Source organism: Myotis myotis, unplaced genomic scaffold, assembly GCF_014108235.1.
Source record: "Myotis myotis isolate mMyoMyo1 unplaced genomic scaffold, mMyoMyo1.p scaffold_m19_p_28, whole genome shotgun sequence".
Taxonomy (NCBI): domain Eukaryota; kingdom Metazoa; phylum Chordata; class Mammalia; order Chiroptera; family Vespertilionidae; genus Myotis; species Myotis myotis.
The window spans coordinates 3,229,717-3,248,954 of NW_023416333.1; the positions used below are offsets into that span (position 1 = coordinate 3,229,717).

Below are 19,238 nucleotides of genomic sequence, written 5' to 3' on the forward strand. Positions count from 1 at the left end.
TGGAGGAGTCACAGAGAGAGATGTTTGCACAGAGTCGGGGGCACCCAGAAAGACCGGATGGAGAAGAGGTCAGGAGAGGCAGCCCCAGATGGCCCGGGACCAGGGAGGGACAAGTCACCTTTGGGGTTCCCCACCCAGTGCCCCATTTCTCAAAGGGCCAGGAGCCACCCACCCCCTCAGCCTCAGGTGGCCCTGCCCAACTTTCTCACCCACGCCTGGCTGTGCAGCTGAGCCACCGCACCTGCGTGGGGTGGCGGGGGGCAGGGGGAGGGAGAGGGGGGCTGGATCCTGACCCCTTTCTGCTCCCTGCTCCGTAGCACCAGGGTGCCGCAAGAGAAGGGGTTGTGGGGTGTCTTGGCAAAGCGGCCTGAGTTTTCTGGACCCAAAATGCAGGATTGGAGAGCCAAAGGGACAGAAAGCCAGAGAGAGAGAGAGAGAGAGAGAGAGAGAGAGAGAGAGAGAGAGAGAGAGAGAGAGACTCAGAGAGAGGCTGAGGAGGATTGAGCACAGGGGAGGAAAGACACAGAAGCCCAGAGGTGGAGAGAGATTGGCCAGGAACCACAGACACAGGAAGGGGCGAGGATATGATCGTGGCCGTGGTTGGGCTTGCGGGCCTCACAGCTCAGAAAACTGGACGCGTGAAGTTCGCACGGTGTCTTGCGCCCCAGTCATCCCTCCATAAAGCCGTTTAAAAAAAAAAATAAAGAAGAATTGCAGGGGGTATTGGACAAGCCAAGTGCTCCGAAGCATTCAAAAGAGAGAGGATCGTGGAGACGCAGAACAAGGGCAAGATGTGGAGCCACAGAGGCGGAGGGAGGGAGGGAGGAACAGACACGTTGAGACACAGAGGGAGCGGGATTGAGAGAGAGAGAGAGAGAGAGAGAGAGAGAGAGAGAGAGAGAGAGAGAGAGGCAAAAAGTGATACTCTGTGGACACCTTATCCCGAAAGAGACTCAGATTCGGAGGGAAGCCAAGAGGGAGAGACGGAAGGTGGAAGAGCTGGAAACGCGGAGACGAGGGCTGGAAGGGTGACAGGAGACAGGAGGTGAGAGCAGGCGCGGGGAGCCGGGAAAAGCCTGGGGCCGAGCCGCGCGCCCTGAGCGCAGACCCCTCCCCATCCCGCGGCCAGGAGGCAGGGAGTGGCTTTGGGAATGGGTGGGGGGGTGCTCTGGGGGCGGAAGTGGGGGGAGGCGAGAGGAGTGATTGCTAAGACCCGCCAGGGCGCCTCACTGCCCGGGAATGCGCCCCGGGCGGCCGTGGGTGGTTATAACCCAGACGGGGTGCCGGGCGCCGGGGAGGAGGCGGCGGCGGGACGGCGCGGGCCCCAGACGTCTGCGCTGAGCTGGGAGCGGGCTCCCCACCCCCTACCGGGGGGACGTGCAGGTGAGGCCGGGGGAGGGGAGGGGGCAGCGAGGGAGAGGCAGCTCTCTCTGTCCTCCCTCCCGGCCCCGACTGCAGGGTCGGCTCCCAGGTGGGCAGTGTCCCCGGGCCCCTCTCCGCCCTGGGACCCGGGGGAGGGGAGGAAGGAGAGGGGGTTCCCGTCGTCACTTGGCCTCCCGCTCTCTGTCCCCCTGCCGGGTGCAGGGACCATGGCTGGGACAGGACCGCCCTGGACGTGGATGGTCGGTGCCCTGCTCACAGCTCTCCTTCTGCGGGTGACAGGTAAGCAGAGGCGCTGCGTGCTGCGTGCGTGCCGGCTGCTGGGCCCCAGGGCGGAGGGCGCTCTGTGGCCCGGGACCGCCTGTCTGTCGGGGGAGGGGGGACGGGAAGGGGGAGCTGCTCGGACCCGCGCCAGGTCCGGGCGAGTGTGAGTCCACGTCCATACCTGTGACTGTGTGACTGGGGCGGGTGCAAGGCGGTGTGGCTCCACTTAGGCCCGTTGGACGGCGTGAGGCCCTGCGCGCGGGGGATTGCAGGTGACTGCGTGTTTGTGCGGGTGATTGTATGTGACTGTGTGTGCGGGGGATTGCAGGTGACTGCGTGATTGTGCGGGTGATTGTATGTGACTGTGTGTTTGTGCGGGGATTGTATGTGACTGTGTGTTTGTGCGGGGATTGTATGTGACTGTGTGTGCGGGGGATTGCAGGTGACTGCGTGTTTGTGCGGCGGATTGAATGTGACTGTGTGTTTGTGCGGGGGATTGAATGTGACTGTGTGTGCGGGGGATTGCAGGTGACTGCGTGTTTGTGCGGGGGATTGAATGTGACTGTGTGTTTGTGCGGGGGATTGAATGTGACTGTGTGTTTGTGCAGGGATTGTATGTGGCTGTGTGTGCGGGGGATTGCAGGTGACTGCGTGTTTGTGCGGCGGATTGAATGTGACTGTGTGTTTGTGCGGGGGATTGAATGTGACTGTGTGTTTGTGCAGGGATTGTATGTGGCTGTGTGTGCGGGGGATTGCAGGTGACTGCGTGTTTGTGCGGCGGATTGAATGTGACTGTGTGTTTGTGCGGCGGATTGAATGTGACTGTGTGTTTGTGCGGCGGATTGAATGTGACTGTGTGTTTGTGCGGGGATTGTATGTGGCTGTGTGTGCGGGGGATTGCAGGTGACTGCGTGTTTGTGCGGGTGAGTGTATGTGACTGTGTGTTTGTGCGGGTGAGTGTATGTGACTGCGTGTTTCTGCAGGTGATTGCAGGTGACTGCGTGTTTGTGCGGGGGATTGCAGGTGACTGCGTGTTTGTGCGGGGGATTGTATGTGACTGCGTGTTTGTGCGGGTGAGTGTATGTGACTGTGTGTTTGTGCGGGTGAGTGTATGTGACTGTGTGTGCGGGTGATTGTATGTGACTGTGTGTTTGTGCGGGTGAGTGTATGTGACTGTGTTTGTGCGGGTGAATGTATGTGACTGCGTGTTTGTGCGGGGGATTGTATGTGACTGCGTGTTTGTGCGGGTGAGTGAATGTGACTGTGTGTTTGTGCGGGTGAGTGAATGTGACTGTGTGTTTGTGCGGGTGAGTGAATGTGACTGTGTGTTTGTGCAGGTGAGTGAATGTGACTGTGTGTTTGTGCGGGTGAGTGTATGTGACTGTGTGTTTGTGCGGGGGATTGTATGTGACTACGTGTTTGTGCGGGTGAGTGAATGTGACTGTGTGTTTGTGCGGGTGAGTGAATGTGACTGTGTGTTTGTGCGGGTGATTGTATGTGACTGCGTGTTTGTGCGGGTGAATGTATGTGACTGTGTGTTTGTGCGGGTGAGTGAATGTGACTGTGTGTTTGTGCGGGTGAGTGTATGTGACTGCGTGTTTGTGCGGGTGAGTGAATGTGACTGTGTGTTTGTGCGGGTGAGTGAATGTGACTGTGTGTTTGTGCGGGTGAGTGAATGTGACTGTGTGTTTGTGCGGGTGAGTGAATGTGACTGTGTGTTTGTGCGGGTGATTGTATGTGACTGTGTGTTTGTGCGGGTGAGTGAATGTGACTGTGTGTTTGTGCTGGTGAGTGTATGTGACTGTGTGTTTGTGCGGGTGAATGTATGTGACTGTGTGTTTGTGCGGGTGAGTGTATGTGACTGCGTGTTTGTGCGGGTGAGTGAATGTGACTGTGTGTTTGTGCGGGTGAGTGAATGTGACTGTGTGTTTGTGCGGGTGAATGTATGTGACTGTGTGTTTGTGCGGGTGAGTGAATGTGACTGTGTGTTTGTGCGGGTGATTGTATGTGACTGTGTGTTTGTGCGGGTGAATGTATGTGACTGTGTGTTTGTGCGGGTGAGTGTATGTGACTGCGTGTTTGTGCGGGTGAGTGAATGTGACTGTGTGTTTGTGCGGGTGAGTGAATGTGACTGTGTGTTTGTGCGGGTGAGTGAATGTGACTGTGTGTTTGTGCGGGTGAGTGTATGTGACTGTTTGTGCTGGTGAGTGTATGTGACTGCGTGTTTGTGCGGGTGAGTGAATGTGACTGTGTGTTTGTGCGGGTGAGTGAATGTGACTGTGTGTTTGTGCGGGTGAGTGAATGTGACTGTGTGTTTGTGCGGGTGAGTGTATGTGACTGTTTGTGCTGGTGAGTGTATGTGACTGCGTGTTTGTGCGGGTGAATGTATGTGACTGTGTGTTTGTGCGGGTGAGTGAATGTGACTGTGTGTTTGTGCGGGTGAGTGAATGTGACTGTGTGTTTGTGCGGGTGAGTGTATGTGACTGCGTGTTTGTGCGGGTGAATGTATGTGACTGTGTTTGTGCGGGTGAGTGAATGTGACTGCGTGTTTGTGCGGGTGAGTGAATGTGACTGTGCGTTTGTGCGGGTGATTGTATGTGATTGTGTGTTTGTGTGGGTGAGTGTATGTGACTGTGCGTTTGTGCGGGTGGGTGTATGTGACTGTGTGTTTGTGCGGGTGATTGTATGTGACTGTGTGTTTGTGCGGGTGAGTGTATGTGACTGTGTGTTTGTATGGGGCCGTATGTGCACCAGTGCAGCTCAATGTGGAGCTGCCCTCCCTCTGAGGCAGTGGCTGTGTGAAGGCGAATGGTGCCGGCGTGCCACGGCACTAACATGCCTGTGTGCATGGACTGCACATGCGTGCACATGAGGTTTGCAGGCGTCTCACTGAGACACTGTGGGTGTGAGAGCAGGTAGGGCCTCCCCCAGGGTGGGCGTCTGGGCAGTGTGCACGAGACAGCGGTGTGTGCAGCTGGCCCTGGAGGCGATGCGTGTGCGCTTGTCTGTGACAGCTGCTGTGTGCGTGTTTCCTGGGGTGTGTATGCGTGTTCCTGGGGGTGTGCGTGTTTCCTGGGGGGGTGCGTGTTTCCTGGGGGGGGTGCGTGTTTCCTGGGGGGGGTGCGTGTTTCCTGGGGGGTGGTTGTTTCCTGGGGGGGTGCGTGTTTCCTGGGGGGGTGCGTGTTTCCTGGGGGGGTGTGCGTGTTTCCTGGGGGGGTGCGTGTTTCCTGGGGGTGTGTGCGTGTTTCCTGGGGGGGGTGTTTCCTGGGGTGTGTGTGCGTGTTTCCGGGGGGGGTGCGTGTTTCCTGGGGGGGGTGTTTCCTGGGGGGGTGTTTCCTGGGGGGGTGTTTCCTGGGGGGGTGTTTCCTGGGGTGTGTGCATGAAGCTTCTCTGCTCTGGGTGGTCAGCAAGAGCATGACCTGATGAGCTGTGGGGGCTGGTGATGGGGTGGGGGGTCCTGTCTGTGGGTTTGTGGGGGGAGGAGCATTCAGGAGGCGCCTTGTGTCAGAACCAGCTCTGCTCTCCCCTCCACGGGGCTCCCCAGGGTGAGCTCGCTTCCCGGTTCCACTGGGCCCCCCTGAGCGCCCTGACCCTGACCCTTTTCCTCACTCAGCCGCCCCTCAGTGCAGGCCGCACCCACAGGCGGGGCCCTGGGCTGTGCCCACCCCGTCAGCCTCTAGGACACCCCGCTTCACGTCGGGCCTCAATTCCTAGAGCCCAGCCCCACCTCCGCGCCCCAATGCCCGGCTCTCTGTAGCTGGACGGCCCAGGTGACCCTGGCCTGGGCCCCACCCAGGTCGGTCCCAAGCCCTGCCCACACCCAGGCTGGGCCGCCTCCAGCCCTGACCCCATTCCCTGAGGCCTGGCCACGCTCCTCGAAACCAGGCCCCACCCCTAAAGCCCCAGCCACAGGCTGCACCCCCTGAGCACCCCAGGCTGCACCCCCTGACCCTTGGCCCCACCCCTGAGGGCGTCCAACTTGACCCTCCCGGCCCCACCCACTGACCTCTGGCCACTCCTGGGGATCTCGTCACCACCTGAGCCTGGACCCTGCCCTTGGACTCTAAGCCTGGCTCCCTCCCAGCGGTTCCAGCTCTAGACCCCTGGCCCCCCCCCCCAAACTCCTGGCCCCACTGTCCACCCCCCCCCATGAGCGCCCTTCAGAAATCCGACCTCCTCAGGCTGGTCCCAGACACCCCTCCCCTCCCCCCGAGTCCCAGCTCCACCTCCGAGCCCCTTCCCTCCTGTTTCCTGCACCCAGAGCCTGTTCTTGCAAATGCCGGTCCTGCCTGCAACCACGGCCCTGCCTCCGGGGCCTCTGGGGGCGCCCGGGACCTCGGAGCCGGAGCCGGGACCAGAGAGGGCACCCGGGAGAACGACAGCAGTAGCCGCATCATCAACGGGACAGACTGCCCGGAGCACGCCCAGCCCTGGCAGGCTGCGCTGCTGCTGAAACCCAACCAGCTCTACTGCGGGGCGGTGCTGGTAGACCGGCAGTGGGTGCTCACGGCCGCCCACTGTCGGAAGAAGTGAGTGGGGACCTCACCCAACAGGGTGGGGGGGGGGGGGGGGAGGCGGCCTGGAGGCCAAGGGCTGGGGGAGATGGGTCGGGGCCCAGGGACCACGAGGAGGTAGATTTGGGGATGGGATTGAGGATGGAGTTGGAGCCCTAGCCGGGTTGGCTCATGGGTAGAGCCCCGGCCTACCCAGGACTGAAGGGTCCCAGGTTCGATTCCCATCAAGGGCACATGCCCGGGTTGTGGGCTCCCACCCCAATGGGTGGCGTGCAGGAGGCAGCTGATCAGTGATTCTTTCTCATCAGTGATGTTTCTATCGCTCTCTCCCTCCCCCTTCAGCTCGGAAATCAATAAAAGAAAATAATAATAATTTTTTAAAATATATATATATATTTTATTGATTTTTATTGATATGACCCCTACTGGGGATTGAGACCACAACCCGGGCATGTACCCTAACCAGGAACCGAACCGTGATCTCCTGGTTCAGGGGTCGACGCTCAACCACTGAGCCACACCGTCTGGGCATCAATAAAAATATATTTATTTAGTTATTTATTTAAAAAGAATGGAGTTGGGGGAAAGAGTGGGGTGGGGACAGGGTTAAGTTGGGGAGAGGGTTGTGGGTGGGGATGGAGTTAGGGATGGGTTGGGTTTGGAGGTAGGAATGCATAGGTTGATGGCTTGGGGTGGGTAAGGGATTTAGGGATGGGGTTCGAGTTGGGCTTGAGGTTGGGGATGGGGATGGACATGGTTTGGGATGGGGACGGAATTGTGGTTGGGTCTAGAGTCGAAAGGGGTGGCTATTGGGATGGCGTTGGGGTAAAGTTGCTATGGGGAATAGATGGGGGATTGAGGATGGGGTTGGGATTAGGGTTATGGGTGGGGTTGGAGATGGTGGGCTTGAAGGTGGGGATAGGGATGCATGTTTGGTTTCTGTGTGGGGAAAGGATTCAGGTGGGAGTGGGGAGGGGGTGGGGAGGAGTTGGAGATGCGGCTGGGGTGGGGACAGGCAAGGGGTTGGAGATGGCGATGGCGTTGGGCTGGGTTGAGGATAACGGTGGGTTGGGGTTGGGACCAGGTTTGCGGCTGCGGTTGGCATTGGATATGGGGCTGGGGGTCGGGGTTGGTGGTGATCTGCAGCGTCTTCCTCAGGATTTTCAAAATCCGTCTCGGCCACCGCTTCCTGTCGCCCATGTATGAACAAGGGCAGCAGCTGCTCCGAGGGGTCAAATCCATCCCCCACCCCGGCTTCTCCCACCCTGGCCACACCAACGACCTGATGCTCATCAAACTGAACCGAAAAGTCATGGAGACGCAGAACATCAAGCCCATCAACATCTCCTCCCGCTGTCCAGCCGTTGGCACCAGCTGCTTGGTGTCTGGCTGGGGGACAACCAGCAGCCCCCAGGGTGAGTGTCCAGGTCCCTGTGTGTGTGCGAGTGTGTGTGTGAGTGTGTGTGAGTGTGTGTGAGTGTGTATGAGAGTGTGTGAGTGTGTGAGTGTGTGTGAGTGTGTGCGAGTGTGCGTGCGTGAGTGTGTGAGTGTGTGAGTGTGTGAGTGTGTATGTGAGTGTGTGAGTGAGTGTGTGTGTGTGCGAGTGTGCGTGCGTGAGTGTGTGAGTGTGTGCGAGTGTGTATGTGAGTGTGTGAGTGTGTGAGTGTGTATGTGAGTGTGTGAGTGAGTGTGTGTGTGTGCGAGTGTGCGTGCGTGAGTGTGTGAGTGTGTGCGAGTGTGTATGTGAGTGTGTGAGTGTGTGAGTGTGTATGAGAGTGTGTGTGTGAGTGTGTGTGTGTGAGTGTGTGTGTGAGAGTGTGTATGAGAGTGTGTGCGAGTGTGCGAGTGTGTGTGAGTGTGTATGTGAGTGTGTGAGTGTGTATGTGAGTGTGTGAGTGAGTGTGTGTGTGTGCGAGTGTGTGTGTGAGAGTGTGAGTGTGTGTGTGTGTGTGTGTTGTTATTCTCTTGTTTGATGAGAGAGAGAGAGAGAGAGAGAGAGAGAGAGAGAGAGAAACATCGATCAGTTGCCTCAACAGGGGGTGGGGAGAGAACCTGCAACCCAGGCACATGCCCTTGACCTGGAACCCAACCCAGGACCCTTCGGTGCCCAGGTTGTCGCTCCAGCCGCACCAGCCAGGGCTCCGGGTCCCTCCGGATGCTCACGCCTGTCCGCCTTCTCCCTGTGTCTGTCTGAGCACCCTGCCCCGCCCCGTCTCTCCCCGCCGCTCACGCTCACGGCGGTCCCACTCTGCCCGTCTCTGTTCGGCAGTGAACTTCCCCAAGGTCCTCCAGTGTCTGAACATCACGGTGCTGAACCACGAGCGGTGCCAGGAGGCCTACCCGCACCAGATCGACAACACCATGTTCTGCGCCGGCGACGAAGCGGGCAGAGACTCCTGCCAGGTAAGAGCTGAGACGTCCGTTCGCCCAGCAGTCCACGCGGAGTGCCGCCTGTGGGACCTGGGACCTGGCTCAGCGCTGAGCAGCCAGCCACGACCAAATCCGCCAGGACCCCGGTTCTCACAGCCCGTAGGAATATAATGGTGTGAGGCATGCCTGTAATTCTAAGTTTTCCAGTAGCAACATTTTAAAAATATATTTTTATTGATTTCAGAGAGGAAGGGAGGGGGAGGGAGAGATAGAAACAGCAATGATGAGAGAGAATCATTGATTGGCTGCCTCTTGCATTGGCTGCCTCTACTGGGGATGGAGCCTGCAACACAGGCATGTGCCCTTGACTGGAATCAAACCGGGGACCCTTCAGTCCGCAGGCCGGCGTTCTAGCCACTGAGCCAAACCAGCTAGGGCTAGCAACATTTTTTTTAACTAAAAAAGAAATTAGGTGAAATTAACTATCTTAATAATATGTTATATTTAACCCAATGTGTCTTAATTAATTTCACAGTCTATATATATAAAAGCCTAAGTGACCATTCGACCGTTCAACCGGTAGCTATGACGCACACTGACCACTAGGGGGCAGATGCTCAGCGCACAGGCATGGAAACATGCAACAGACTGATGAATCTCAGAGGGAAGGAGGGAGGGAGGAGGGTGGGAAGAGATTAACCAAAGATCTTATATGCATACTAGAGGCCCAGTGCACGGATTTGTGCACCAGTGGGGTCCCTCAGCCTGGCCTGCAGGGATCGGGCCGAAACCGGCAGTCCGACATCCCCCAAGGGATCCTGGTTTGTGGGAGGGTGCAGGCCAGGCTGAGGGACCCCAGGCCTCTAGTGTAATTAATATAAATCAATTGTAAAATAAATTACTTTACATTCTTTTTTTTCCAATTCTAAGTCTTTGAAAGACAGTGTGTAATTTTTTTTAACCCTCACCTGAGGAAATGCTTTTATTGATCTTTAGAGAGAGAGTAAGGGAGAGAGAGAAAGAGAGAAATATCCATTGGTTGCCTCCCATATGCCTCCCGACTGGGGATCGAACCTGAAACCTAGGTATGTGCCCACCACCTTTTGGTGTACAGGACAGTGCTCCAACCACCTGAGCCACCCAGCCAGGACAGCCAGTGTGCACGAATTTCTACACTGACCGCAAAGGTGGGTTAGCCACGGTTCACGTGCTCACCAGCCCCCGGTGGCGAGTGGCTCCTGTGTAAGACAGCACAGATCTAGAGGGAGAGGTGAAGGCTGCTTTGTATGGTTGTGCACTGCACAAAGCATTCAGACCTCAAGGGGCCCCCTTCCCGTGACCCACATCACAGTGTAGTCTGTCTTTTAGGGCAAATTTCAAGCAGATGGCAGATAAGTGTCTTGTTCCCACAAAATGTGTAGCATGAAGGTTTTTCAACAAATGCTAGTAAGATGTCTTGAAGAAGGAAAATGAAACCCATGCTAGAAGAAGAATGTGAGCCCTGGCCGGTGTGGCTCAGTTGGTTGGGCCTCATCCTGTGCACTGAAAGGTTACCGTTCAATTCCCAGTCAGGGCGCATGCCCGGGTTGGGGGCTCAATCCCCCCCATTGCCTCACAGGAGGCAGCCAGTCGATGTTTGATATTTCTCTCTTTCCTCCTCCCATCCTCTCTAAAAAAAAAAGTCAATAAAATTATATATTTTAAAAAGAATGTTGAATATATAAGATTGATACCAAAGTTGTTGAAAGGGCTAGAGGAGCAAAAAGGTTTTTAAAAATGGCCCAAGAGATGGCATACATAGAGTCATTTCAGAGACTGGTAAGGGCTATGCAGAGAATAAAACATAGCTCTATGATAGCAAGTGATGGGGGCAGCATTCACAATGGTGCCCGGGAGGGCCTCCCGGAAGAGGTGGCATATGAGCAGGGACTGAATGACACCAAGGAGCCAGCCTTGCAAAGGTTAAAGGGCGAGTAGAGCATGTGCAAAGGCCCTGAGGCAGAGAGGACTTCAGCTGATTCAAAGAACAGAAAGAAGCCAGTGTGTTTGGGGACCGTGTCTGGGAGAGTAACGGGGACCAAGTAGGAGTTGAGGCTGGAGAGATGGCTGGGGGGTCAGTGTCCAACAATATTTCTTGATCCCCAACACAGAGTTTCACTATGTTCTCATGGAAACTACATCTATTGTAGATGATAGACATTAAAATTAAACTGATACAGCAATCAGGATCCTTCCGCTGTACTCAGGCCCCCAAGGGTTCTCGTGGAATGGACATTATCAAGCTCTTAACCACCGCCCCCCCCCCCCCCGCTCCCCGCAATTTTACAAACCTCACCATTGCAACAGCTTCCCAGGTCTCCAATTTCAGTTCTGTTCCCACCTAACAGTAGAAGCACACACCTCTGTATAGAGGGGTGGGGATGGGGGTTATCAGAAGAAAACACATCTAGTTTGAATGCCAGCCTTTTAGACCATTTTGGCCAAGCTTGGTGCCTTGTGGTTTGTTGTTTTGGTTTGGTTTTTTTGGGGGGAGGGTTTGTTTCGTTTGGTTTGGTTGTTTTGTTGGGGTTTTTGCAGACGACAAGTTGGTTTTTCATACCAGGGTGCGGGCTTGGCCACTCACAGCAAGAAATAATAACAACAATATGAACAGGAATAATATACTAATGGGAGCGGCTAATTGCCTAAGTGGCTCACTTAGTCAGCCGATTAGCTCATTGAGCTCATTATTATTAGCTCTACTTTACAGGCCAGGAGCCGCGGCTCAGCGCGCTGAACGAACTGCCGCTCCAAAGGAGCCCTGCGGGGATATTAAGCCAAAAAGCATGAGACAAATTAAGCCGCAAGAGAGCTGAAACTTAGAGGTCAGGGGAGCGAAGCTCTTCCGCCTCGAAATGGTGTCTGCTGGTAGGGAAAGAGGCCAGGCCTCAGGCTTGGCCATAAGAAAAGGCAGTGAAGAGTGGCGAGTATTATTATAGGAGGGTCATTCCAGCCTCGGCCACCCAAATGAGTCCAAGGGGGCAGGTCTGTCCGCGAAAGAGGCCCCAAACCTCAAGAAAGGTTTAAGGAGTTTATTTGAGCCAGACTCCAGAGCAAAATCTCAAAAGATTGAGACCATGGTCCAGGGGATGGCAGGCTGGTGGTTTATTTTATTACTAGAGGCCCGGTGCACAATTGGGGCCAGAGAGGGACCACGGGAGGGCTCCAGGGCGTGTCTGGCCCATCTCGCCCAGCAGCAAGCTAACCTACCAGTCAGAGCATCTGCCCCCTGGTGATCAGTGCATGTAATAGCAACTGGTCAGATGGTCGGAGGGACAATTAGCCTATTAGGCTTTTATATAGAGAGATGAGCATGAATGCAGAAGAGGTAAGGAAGGTTGCATGATATCCATGGGTGGTGGGTGAAGGAGGTGGGAGAAACCAAAGAGGGGGGGCTGGAGGGTTCTCTAGGATTGGATGCAAAGTAACATGGGGAGACGTATGTTTCTTTTACATGTGGATGCAGGATAGTTAACCGTGAATATACATGGTTACCAAGCTATGCGGGTGAGAGCTAACAATGGGGAGTGTTGGGGTCCCCTCCTCCCAGTACCCAAGCATTTATCCTGCAGCCCTGGAGAGGAGCTCGTCGGATAGTTAAGGTTTTGTTATTCCAGATGCACAAAACCCATGGACAGGGCTGGCTCAAGGTAAAGGGCAAACCTGTCACATAGGATATGCCGTCCGGCAACAGCCCACTCAATTAGCATTTTTCTTTTTTATGATCAGGACATCTGTGTGCTTGGTTACTTTCAGATGCTGAGCTCGTCAGACTCGCCAGGGAGCCCCCCTTTTTATTCACGGTTTTTAACGGGGGCGGGGCCGGGGGTGATTCTGCACCACCCCGGGGACATATGGCAATGCCTGGAGATATTTTTGATTGTCAGGGGATTTAGGGGGGAGAGAAAGGGGGGAAACTGCTGGGTTCTCGTGGGTAGAGGCCAAGGATGCCGCTAAATCTCTTACGACACACAGGACAGCCTCTCACGGCGAGGAATTCCCGGGCCCCGGTGTCAACGGGTGGAGAAACTGTCTTCCAAGGACTGAGATCTGCCTCTCAGCAAAAGCGAAGGCTCAGTACAAGTAGCATTGGTGTCAGGGGAGGGTCAAGAGCGAGGAAGGGAGAGGAAGGAGTGTCCGGCTGGAGACACACGAGAGGAGAGAAACAGCGAGAGATGCAACGGGAGAGACAGACAGCGGAGAGGGTGGGGTTGGGTCGGGAGGGACAGAAGACGGGTGTAGGGTGGACTGTTAACATTCTCTCTCTCTGTCTCTCTCTGTCTCTCTCCACGTCCCTTCGTCTATCCACGTTTTCCCATCTCTGTGTGTCTCTCTTGATGCTCCACCCCTCCCTCACCTGTGTCTCCCTCTCCCCACCTCCCCACGTCTCTGCTTCTCTCTGTGCCTCCCTTTCTCCCCACAGGGTGATTCCGGGGGCCCCGTGGTCTGCAACGGCACCCTACAGGGCCTGGTGTCCTGGGGGGACTTCCCCTGTGCTCAGCCCGACAAGCCCGGGGTCTACACCAACCTCTGCATGTTCACCAAGTGGATCCAGGACACCATACGGGCCAACTCATGAGTCATCCCAGGCCCCGGCGTGCAGGAGACCTGACACTCCTTCCAGACCACCACCCCCCCCCCCCACTGCTTCCTGAAGATGCTGAGGATGTAACGTCCAGCCCCCCGAGTTTCCAGGGCCTCCCTGCCCTGACAGTGGACCGGTCCCATCTCTGCAGTGGCTCCCGGGGGCATGTCCTCCAAAGGCCAGAAATAAAGCGTCCAAGGAGAAGTGGACTCTGTGTGTGGTCTTCTCGCCGCCGCACTCCCTGGACCCCGGGCAGGGCAGCCCCTCCCTACCACGGGACTGGCTCTGGGAGGACATTTCCGATGAAGACACGGGTCCACTCCAGCTGCTTCCCATGTTCTTCCCAATACTGAGCGAGTGTCTGACCGTCGGGTGCCGGGAACTGTCCCAGGGGCTGGGGACACCTCAATGGGCAAAACACAGAAAAAAAAAATTCCTGCCCCTTGGAGCTCACGCTCCAGGCAGAGAAGGCAGAGAATCAGGAGACGGACAAACACATTAGACAGGATTGCGATTAAATGACCCGAATCAAATGAGAACGGGGCACGAGGAAAGGGAGGGAGGTTGTGGGGAGGGGGCTGTTTATATTAGACTAGAGTCCCAGTGCATGAAATTTGTGCACTGGGTGGTGGGGGGGGGGGGGTCCCTCAGCCCCGCCTGTGCCCTCTCACAATCCAGGACCCCTCAGGGGATGTCCGACTGCCAGTTTAGGCCCGATCCCACAGGAGATCAGGCCTAAACCGGCAGTCAGACATTCCTCTCACAATCCGGGACCACTGGCTCCTGACTGCTCGCCTGCCTGCCTGCCTCATCGCCCCTAACTTCTCGCCTGCCTGCCTCATCACCCCTAACCACTTGTCTGCCTGCCTCATCACCCCTAACTGCTCACCTGCCTGCCTGAATGACCCTAACCACTCATCTGCCTGTCTGATCACCCCAACTTCTTGCCTGCCTGCCTGATTTCCCCTAACCACTCGTCTGCCTGCCTGATCGCCCCTAACCGCCTCTGCCTTGGCCCCCACTGCAGGAGCTTCGTCCGGAATGATGTCTGGGAGGTTGTTCAGCTGTCCGGTCTAATTAGCATATTATGCTTTTATTATTATAGATGGTCATGTCCTAAACCCTCTAAACCCTGGAACCTGTGAATACCTGACCATGTAGGGCAAAGGGACTTTGCGGGTGTGATTATGGGAAGGGTCTTGAGATAGAAGTATTGTCCTGGGTTCTCTGGGTGGGACCATTGTAATCCCAGGGATCCTCAAAGGAGGGCATGGGGGTCAGAATGAGAGATTCCATGATGCTAAGAGCTGGTTTGGATGAAGGCAGAGCCAGGGCCTGGGAGTGCAGGCAGCAATGAACTCCCCCTCCACCCCCCCACCCCGTCAGCCCCCCAGGGCCCCAGCTGCCTCCCAAAGTCTTGACTGTCGCCCACCTAGGCCCATGTGGGACGTCTGACCCTGAGAGCTGTATGAGAATAAACATGTGTTGTTTGAAGCCTCTAGCCGTGTGCTCGCTTGTCACAGCAGCCCTGGGACCCTAGCGGGTGGCATTTGCTCTGAGACCTGCAGGGTGACACCTGACAACCCCGCTGGTTGTCTGGGGGCCTGGAACCAACCAGAGGACAAGGGCAGAGGGTCAGAGGTGAGGACAGGCTGGGCGTGTCCCTGTCCAAGGCGAACACAGAGGCTGGCCTGAACAAACAGGCCGTTCTGCATGAAGAACTAGAAATGTGTTTGTCTAGATGGGTTTACAGGAATATCATACGTTTACATAAATAAAATCACAAGCCCTGGCCGGGTGGCTCAGTAGGTTGGAGCATCATCCCACACACGTGAAAGGTTGCAGGTTCGATTCCCAGATCGGGGCACGTTCCTAGGCTGTGGGTTTGATCCCCAGTCGGGGCACATACAGGAGGCAGCTGATGGATGTGTCTCTCTCACACCGATGTTTCTCCCTCTCTCCCTCTCTCCAAAAATCGATAAAACGTATCCTCAGGTGACGACTTAAATTTTAAAAAGTCACACACATTTGTTCCGTTCCATATTCTATCTGTGTGGCTCCTCCAGGTTTTTGTCTATAGCTGAAAGACATCTCACCTCATCACTGTTGTGTAAATGCCCTCCAATTGGCTTAACAATGTGTATGGTGAATCTGGCCCTTTTAAAGGTAATGTGCCGGTGGATCATTTGCTAAAATTACGATGAAGAGGGTGGGAGACAGCCCGGCCGGCGTGGCTCAGTGGTTGAGCGTCGACCTATGAACCAGGAGGTCAGAGTTCCATTCCCAGTCGGGGCATGTGCCCAGGTCGCCGGCTCGATCCCCAGTGTGGGGCGTGCCGGAGGCAGCCGATCCATGATTCTCTCTCATCATCGATGTTTCTGTCTCTCTAGCCCTCTCCCTGCCTCTCTGCAATCAACAAAAAATTTTAAAAAAAAATAAGAAGAGTGTGGGGAACGAATGCATTAGGTTCTCTTATAAAATCGTAAATGGGGAGAAGCAGTGAGCTTGTCTCTCTGCTTCTTCCTCCTGATGGCAGAGCCCAGATGCACACGGGGGTCGGCCTTAGGCTGAAGGGCGAGCGGGATATGGGGAGGGAGGCCTGTGAGCCAGGAGGCCGAGGGTGGTGGCCGAGTCTGACTCAGCACAGGGCAAGTCGGGCAAAACTGAGGTGCAGTTATCATTCTGTCCCAATGCATTGCCCCCTGAGGCCAACTGTTCCTCCAGGTGGCCCGTGACCCAGATAAAGACCCTGTCCCCCCACTCCCCAGCCCCCCACCCCCCACCCCACACACACACCTGGGCTGCCACCTGAGCTGGTTCTCAGCCGTGAGCTATGAGCTGGAACCTAGCGGCTGGGTTTTCCTGGGGAGTTTTTGTTTTGCTGAGAAAAGGGAGGGCCTATGCTTGGACCTCCCCCTTCTCCTCACCCAGAATGTGGGTGCCCGGATGTGGGCCAAGCATCTTTTTTTAAAAAATATATTTTTATTGATTTTTTTACGGACAGGAAGGGAGAGGGATAGAGAGTTAGAAACATCGATGAGAGAGAAACATCGATCAGCTGCCTCCTGCACACCTCCCTACTGGGGATGCGCCCGCAACCAAGGTACATGCTCTTGACCGGAATCGAACCCGGGACCCTTCAGCCCGCAGGCCAACGCTCTATCCACTGAGCCAAACCGGTCAGGGCTGGGCCAAGCATCTTGCATCCTGAAGACGACAGCCACAGGCTCTACCCAGGTTGGCTCAGTGGATAGAGCGTCAGCCTGCAGACCAAAGGGTCCCGGGTTCGATCCCGGTCAAGGGCACGTACCTTGGTTGCAGGCTCTTCCCCGGCCTGGGCCCCTTGTCAGGGCATGTGCAGGAGGCAACCAATCAATGTGTCTCTCTCACATCGATGTTTCTCTCTGTCTTTCCCTCTCTCCCACTCTCTCTAAAAATCAATGGAGAAATATCCTCAGGTGAGGATTCACAAAACAAGCCAAAAAGAAAGGTTGGCACCACAGGAAGTAAGAGGAAGCCGGCGCTTTGGGCGACTTGCTTTACTAAGCACCTGGGCTGGAAACGGAGCCAAACCTCAAGGATCTGGCTACGGCCGGCCGTTGGCTTTCAGGGCTGATACGGAGGAGACGGTGGGGAAACTGAGTTTCCGGGGTCCTGGGGAGGTCTGACTTCCTACCCCCCGCGTGTGTCTTCTCCAGGACGGAGGCCGGCCCGGGAACAGACTCTGCGAAGGGTGGGGAGGACCTGTGTGTTTCCTGCACGGGTGATGCAACTGGTAGGAAACAGGACTGCGGTGGTGCAAGACACGAGCTTCTTGCCCCACGAGATGTGAAGACGTGCTGCAAAGCACGACTCACGGATCTAAAAAAAAAAAAACAAGTGTGGTTCGAATGCCAGGACAGACAGCTGGATCGGTGATACAGAGGGGAGCAGGCCCTGGCCGGGTGGCTCCACTGGTTGGAGCGTCATCCTGTGTGTGCACCGAGAAAAGGTGGCAGGTTCGAATCCGGTCAGGGCACATACCCAGGAGGGAGTGTGCAGGAGGCAGCTGATGGATGTTTCTCTCTCACCGATGTTTCTAACTCTCCCTCTCCCTTCCTCTCTGTAAATATATATATATATATATATATATATATATATATATATATATATATATATATATATATAATGGAACTGCCATTTGACCCATATATTTCTGGGAATATATCCTAAGAAACCCAAACACCAATCAGGAAAAATATATGCACCCCTATGTTCATAGCAGCGTAATTTAGAATCGCTAAGATCTGGAAACAGCCCAAGTGCCCACCCGTAGCTGAGTGGATAGAAAAGCTGAGGTACATGTACACCAGGGAATACTACGCAGCCGTAAAAAAAGAAGGATCTCTTCCCCTTTGAAACAGCATGGAGGGACCTGGAGTTCTTATGCTAAATGAAACAGGCCAGTCAGAGAAAGACAAGTGTCACGTGGTCTCACTCATATGTGGAATCTAATGAACAAAATAAACGGACAAACAAAATAGGCCCAAAGGCATGGATGCATGGAACGGGCTGACAGATCTCAGTGGGAATGGGGGGGGGGGGAGGGCGGGGGACGGGGGAGGAGGGACAGGAAAACATTAACCAAAAACGTTATATGCCTCTACAGACAATAGTGTGGGGAAGGCCGGGGGTGTGGCCGGGGGCTGGGTGAAGGGGGACACAGGGGTGACCATAGGAGACGTCGGTAATACTGTCAACGACAAAAGTAAAATTGAAAAATTAAGCATTGGGGTGAAAGGAACCGTTCATGGGCATTTGTCAGAGTGGGAGAAGTTGTCCGTCGCGTGAAAATGGGCGAGGGACTAGAACCTACGAGATGCAAGAAGCACCTGTGGGTGAAAAAGAAAAAAGGTGGACCCCCTTGTGGGGACGTGGGTAGAGGACACGAACAGGCGGTTGGCACAAGCAGAACTCCGAGCTAAGACGCGAACGAGGCGGGGTGCACACTCGTTCGTTATCAGGGAGATGTGATTGAAGCGATGAGGAGCTATCGGTCTGCACCAATGAGGCTGGAGGAAATGCTAAGGTTGGATAGTGTCGGGGTACACAGGTGTTAGAATGTTTGGGTGCACCCTGGCCAGTGCTTCTCAGTGGTTAGAGCAGCCGTGGGCAAACTACGGCCCGAGGGCCGGATCCGGCCCGTTTGAAATGAATAAAATTATTGAAAAAAAAGACGGTACCCTTTTATGTAATGATGTTTACTTTGAATTTATATTAGTTCACACAAACACTCCATCCATGCTTTTGTTCCGGCCCTCCGGTTCAGTTTAAGAACCCATTGTGGCCCTCGAGTCAAAAAGTTTGCCCATCCCTGGGTTAGAGCATCCGCCCATGCCCTGAAGGGTCTCTAATTGGATTCCCGGTCAAGGGCATGTACCTGGGTTGCAGGTTCCATCCCAAACCCCAGTCAGGGCACATGCTCCCTTCTCTCTCTCTCTCTCTCTCTCTCTCTCTCTCTCTCTCTCTCTCCCTCTCTCTCCATTCCTCCCTCCCTCCCTTCCATTCTCTCTAAAAATCAATGGGAAAAAATATCCTCAGGTGAGGATTAACAACAACAACAGAAAGGAATCCTATATAATAAAAGTCTAATATGCTAAGTGTCTGGTCGTCCGGTCGGCCGTTCGACCAATCAAAGTGTAATACGCTAGTGATATGCGAAGGCCACTCAACCACTCGCTATGATGTACACTGACCACCAGGTGGCAGACATTCTGATTCATACGTCAGCTTGCTGCTGGGGTCTGGCTGATCGGGACTGACTGAGATGGGCCAGACACGGCCTGGAGCCCTCCCTCGGTCTCTCCCCGCTGGCCAACCTCCCGCATCCCTCCCCAGCACCAGTCATGCACCAGTGGGGTCCCCCGGCCTGGTCTGCGCCCTCTCGCAATCCGGGACCCCTCGGGGGATGGTGGAGAGCCGGTTTCAGCCCCATCCTGCAGGCCAGGCCGAGGGACCCCACCGGTGCACGAATTCGTGCACTGGGCCTCTAGTGTTTAAGGATGTTTATGTGCTGCCCAGATGAGTGTGCTGCCTCCAGTTCCGAG

General features: G+C 55.3%; 1 protein-coding gene across 3 annotated transcripts; it reads left to right on the forward strand.

The window, feature by feature from the left end:
* The first annotated feature begins 893 nt into the window (after window positions 1–893).
* Window positions 894–13,361, forward strand: KLK5 (kallikrein related peptidase 5). 3 transcript variants are annotated; one of them, XM_036296143.1, is made up of 6 exons: window positions 894–1,045; window positions 1,585–1,662; window positions 5,906–6,173; window positions 7,317–7,573; window positions 8,428–8,561; window positions 12,991–13,361. In XM_036296143.1, the coding sequence occupies exons 2-6, from the start codon at window positions 1,590–1,592 to the stop codon at window positions 13,144–13,146; spliced, it is 888 nt and encodes a 295-aa protein (XP_036152036.1). In that variant the 5' UTR covers window positions 894–1,045; window positions 1,585–1,589; the 3' UTR covers window positions 13,147–13,361. The 3 variants fall into 3 exon arrangements, with proteins under 3 accessions (XP_036152036.1, XP_036152035.1, XP_036152038.1); XM_036296142.1 differs by lacking the exon at window positions 894–1,045 and adding an exon at window positions 1,222–1,383; XM_036296145.1 differs by lacking the exon at window positions 894–1,045 and adding an exon at window positions 1,451–1,471.
* Window positions 13,362–19,238: the final 5,877 nt, after the last annotated feature.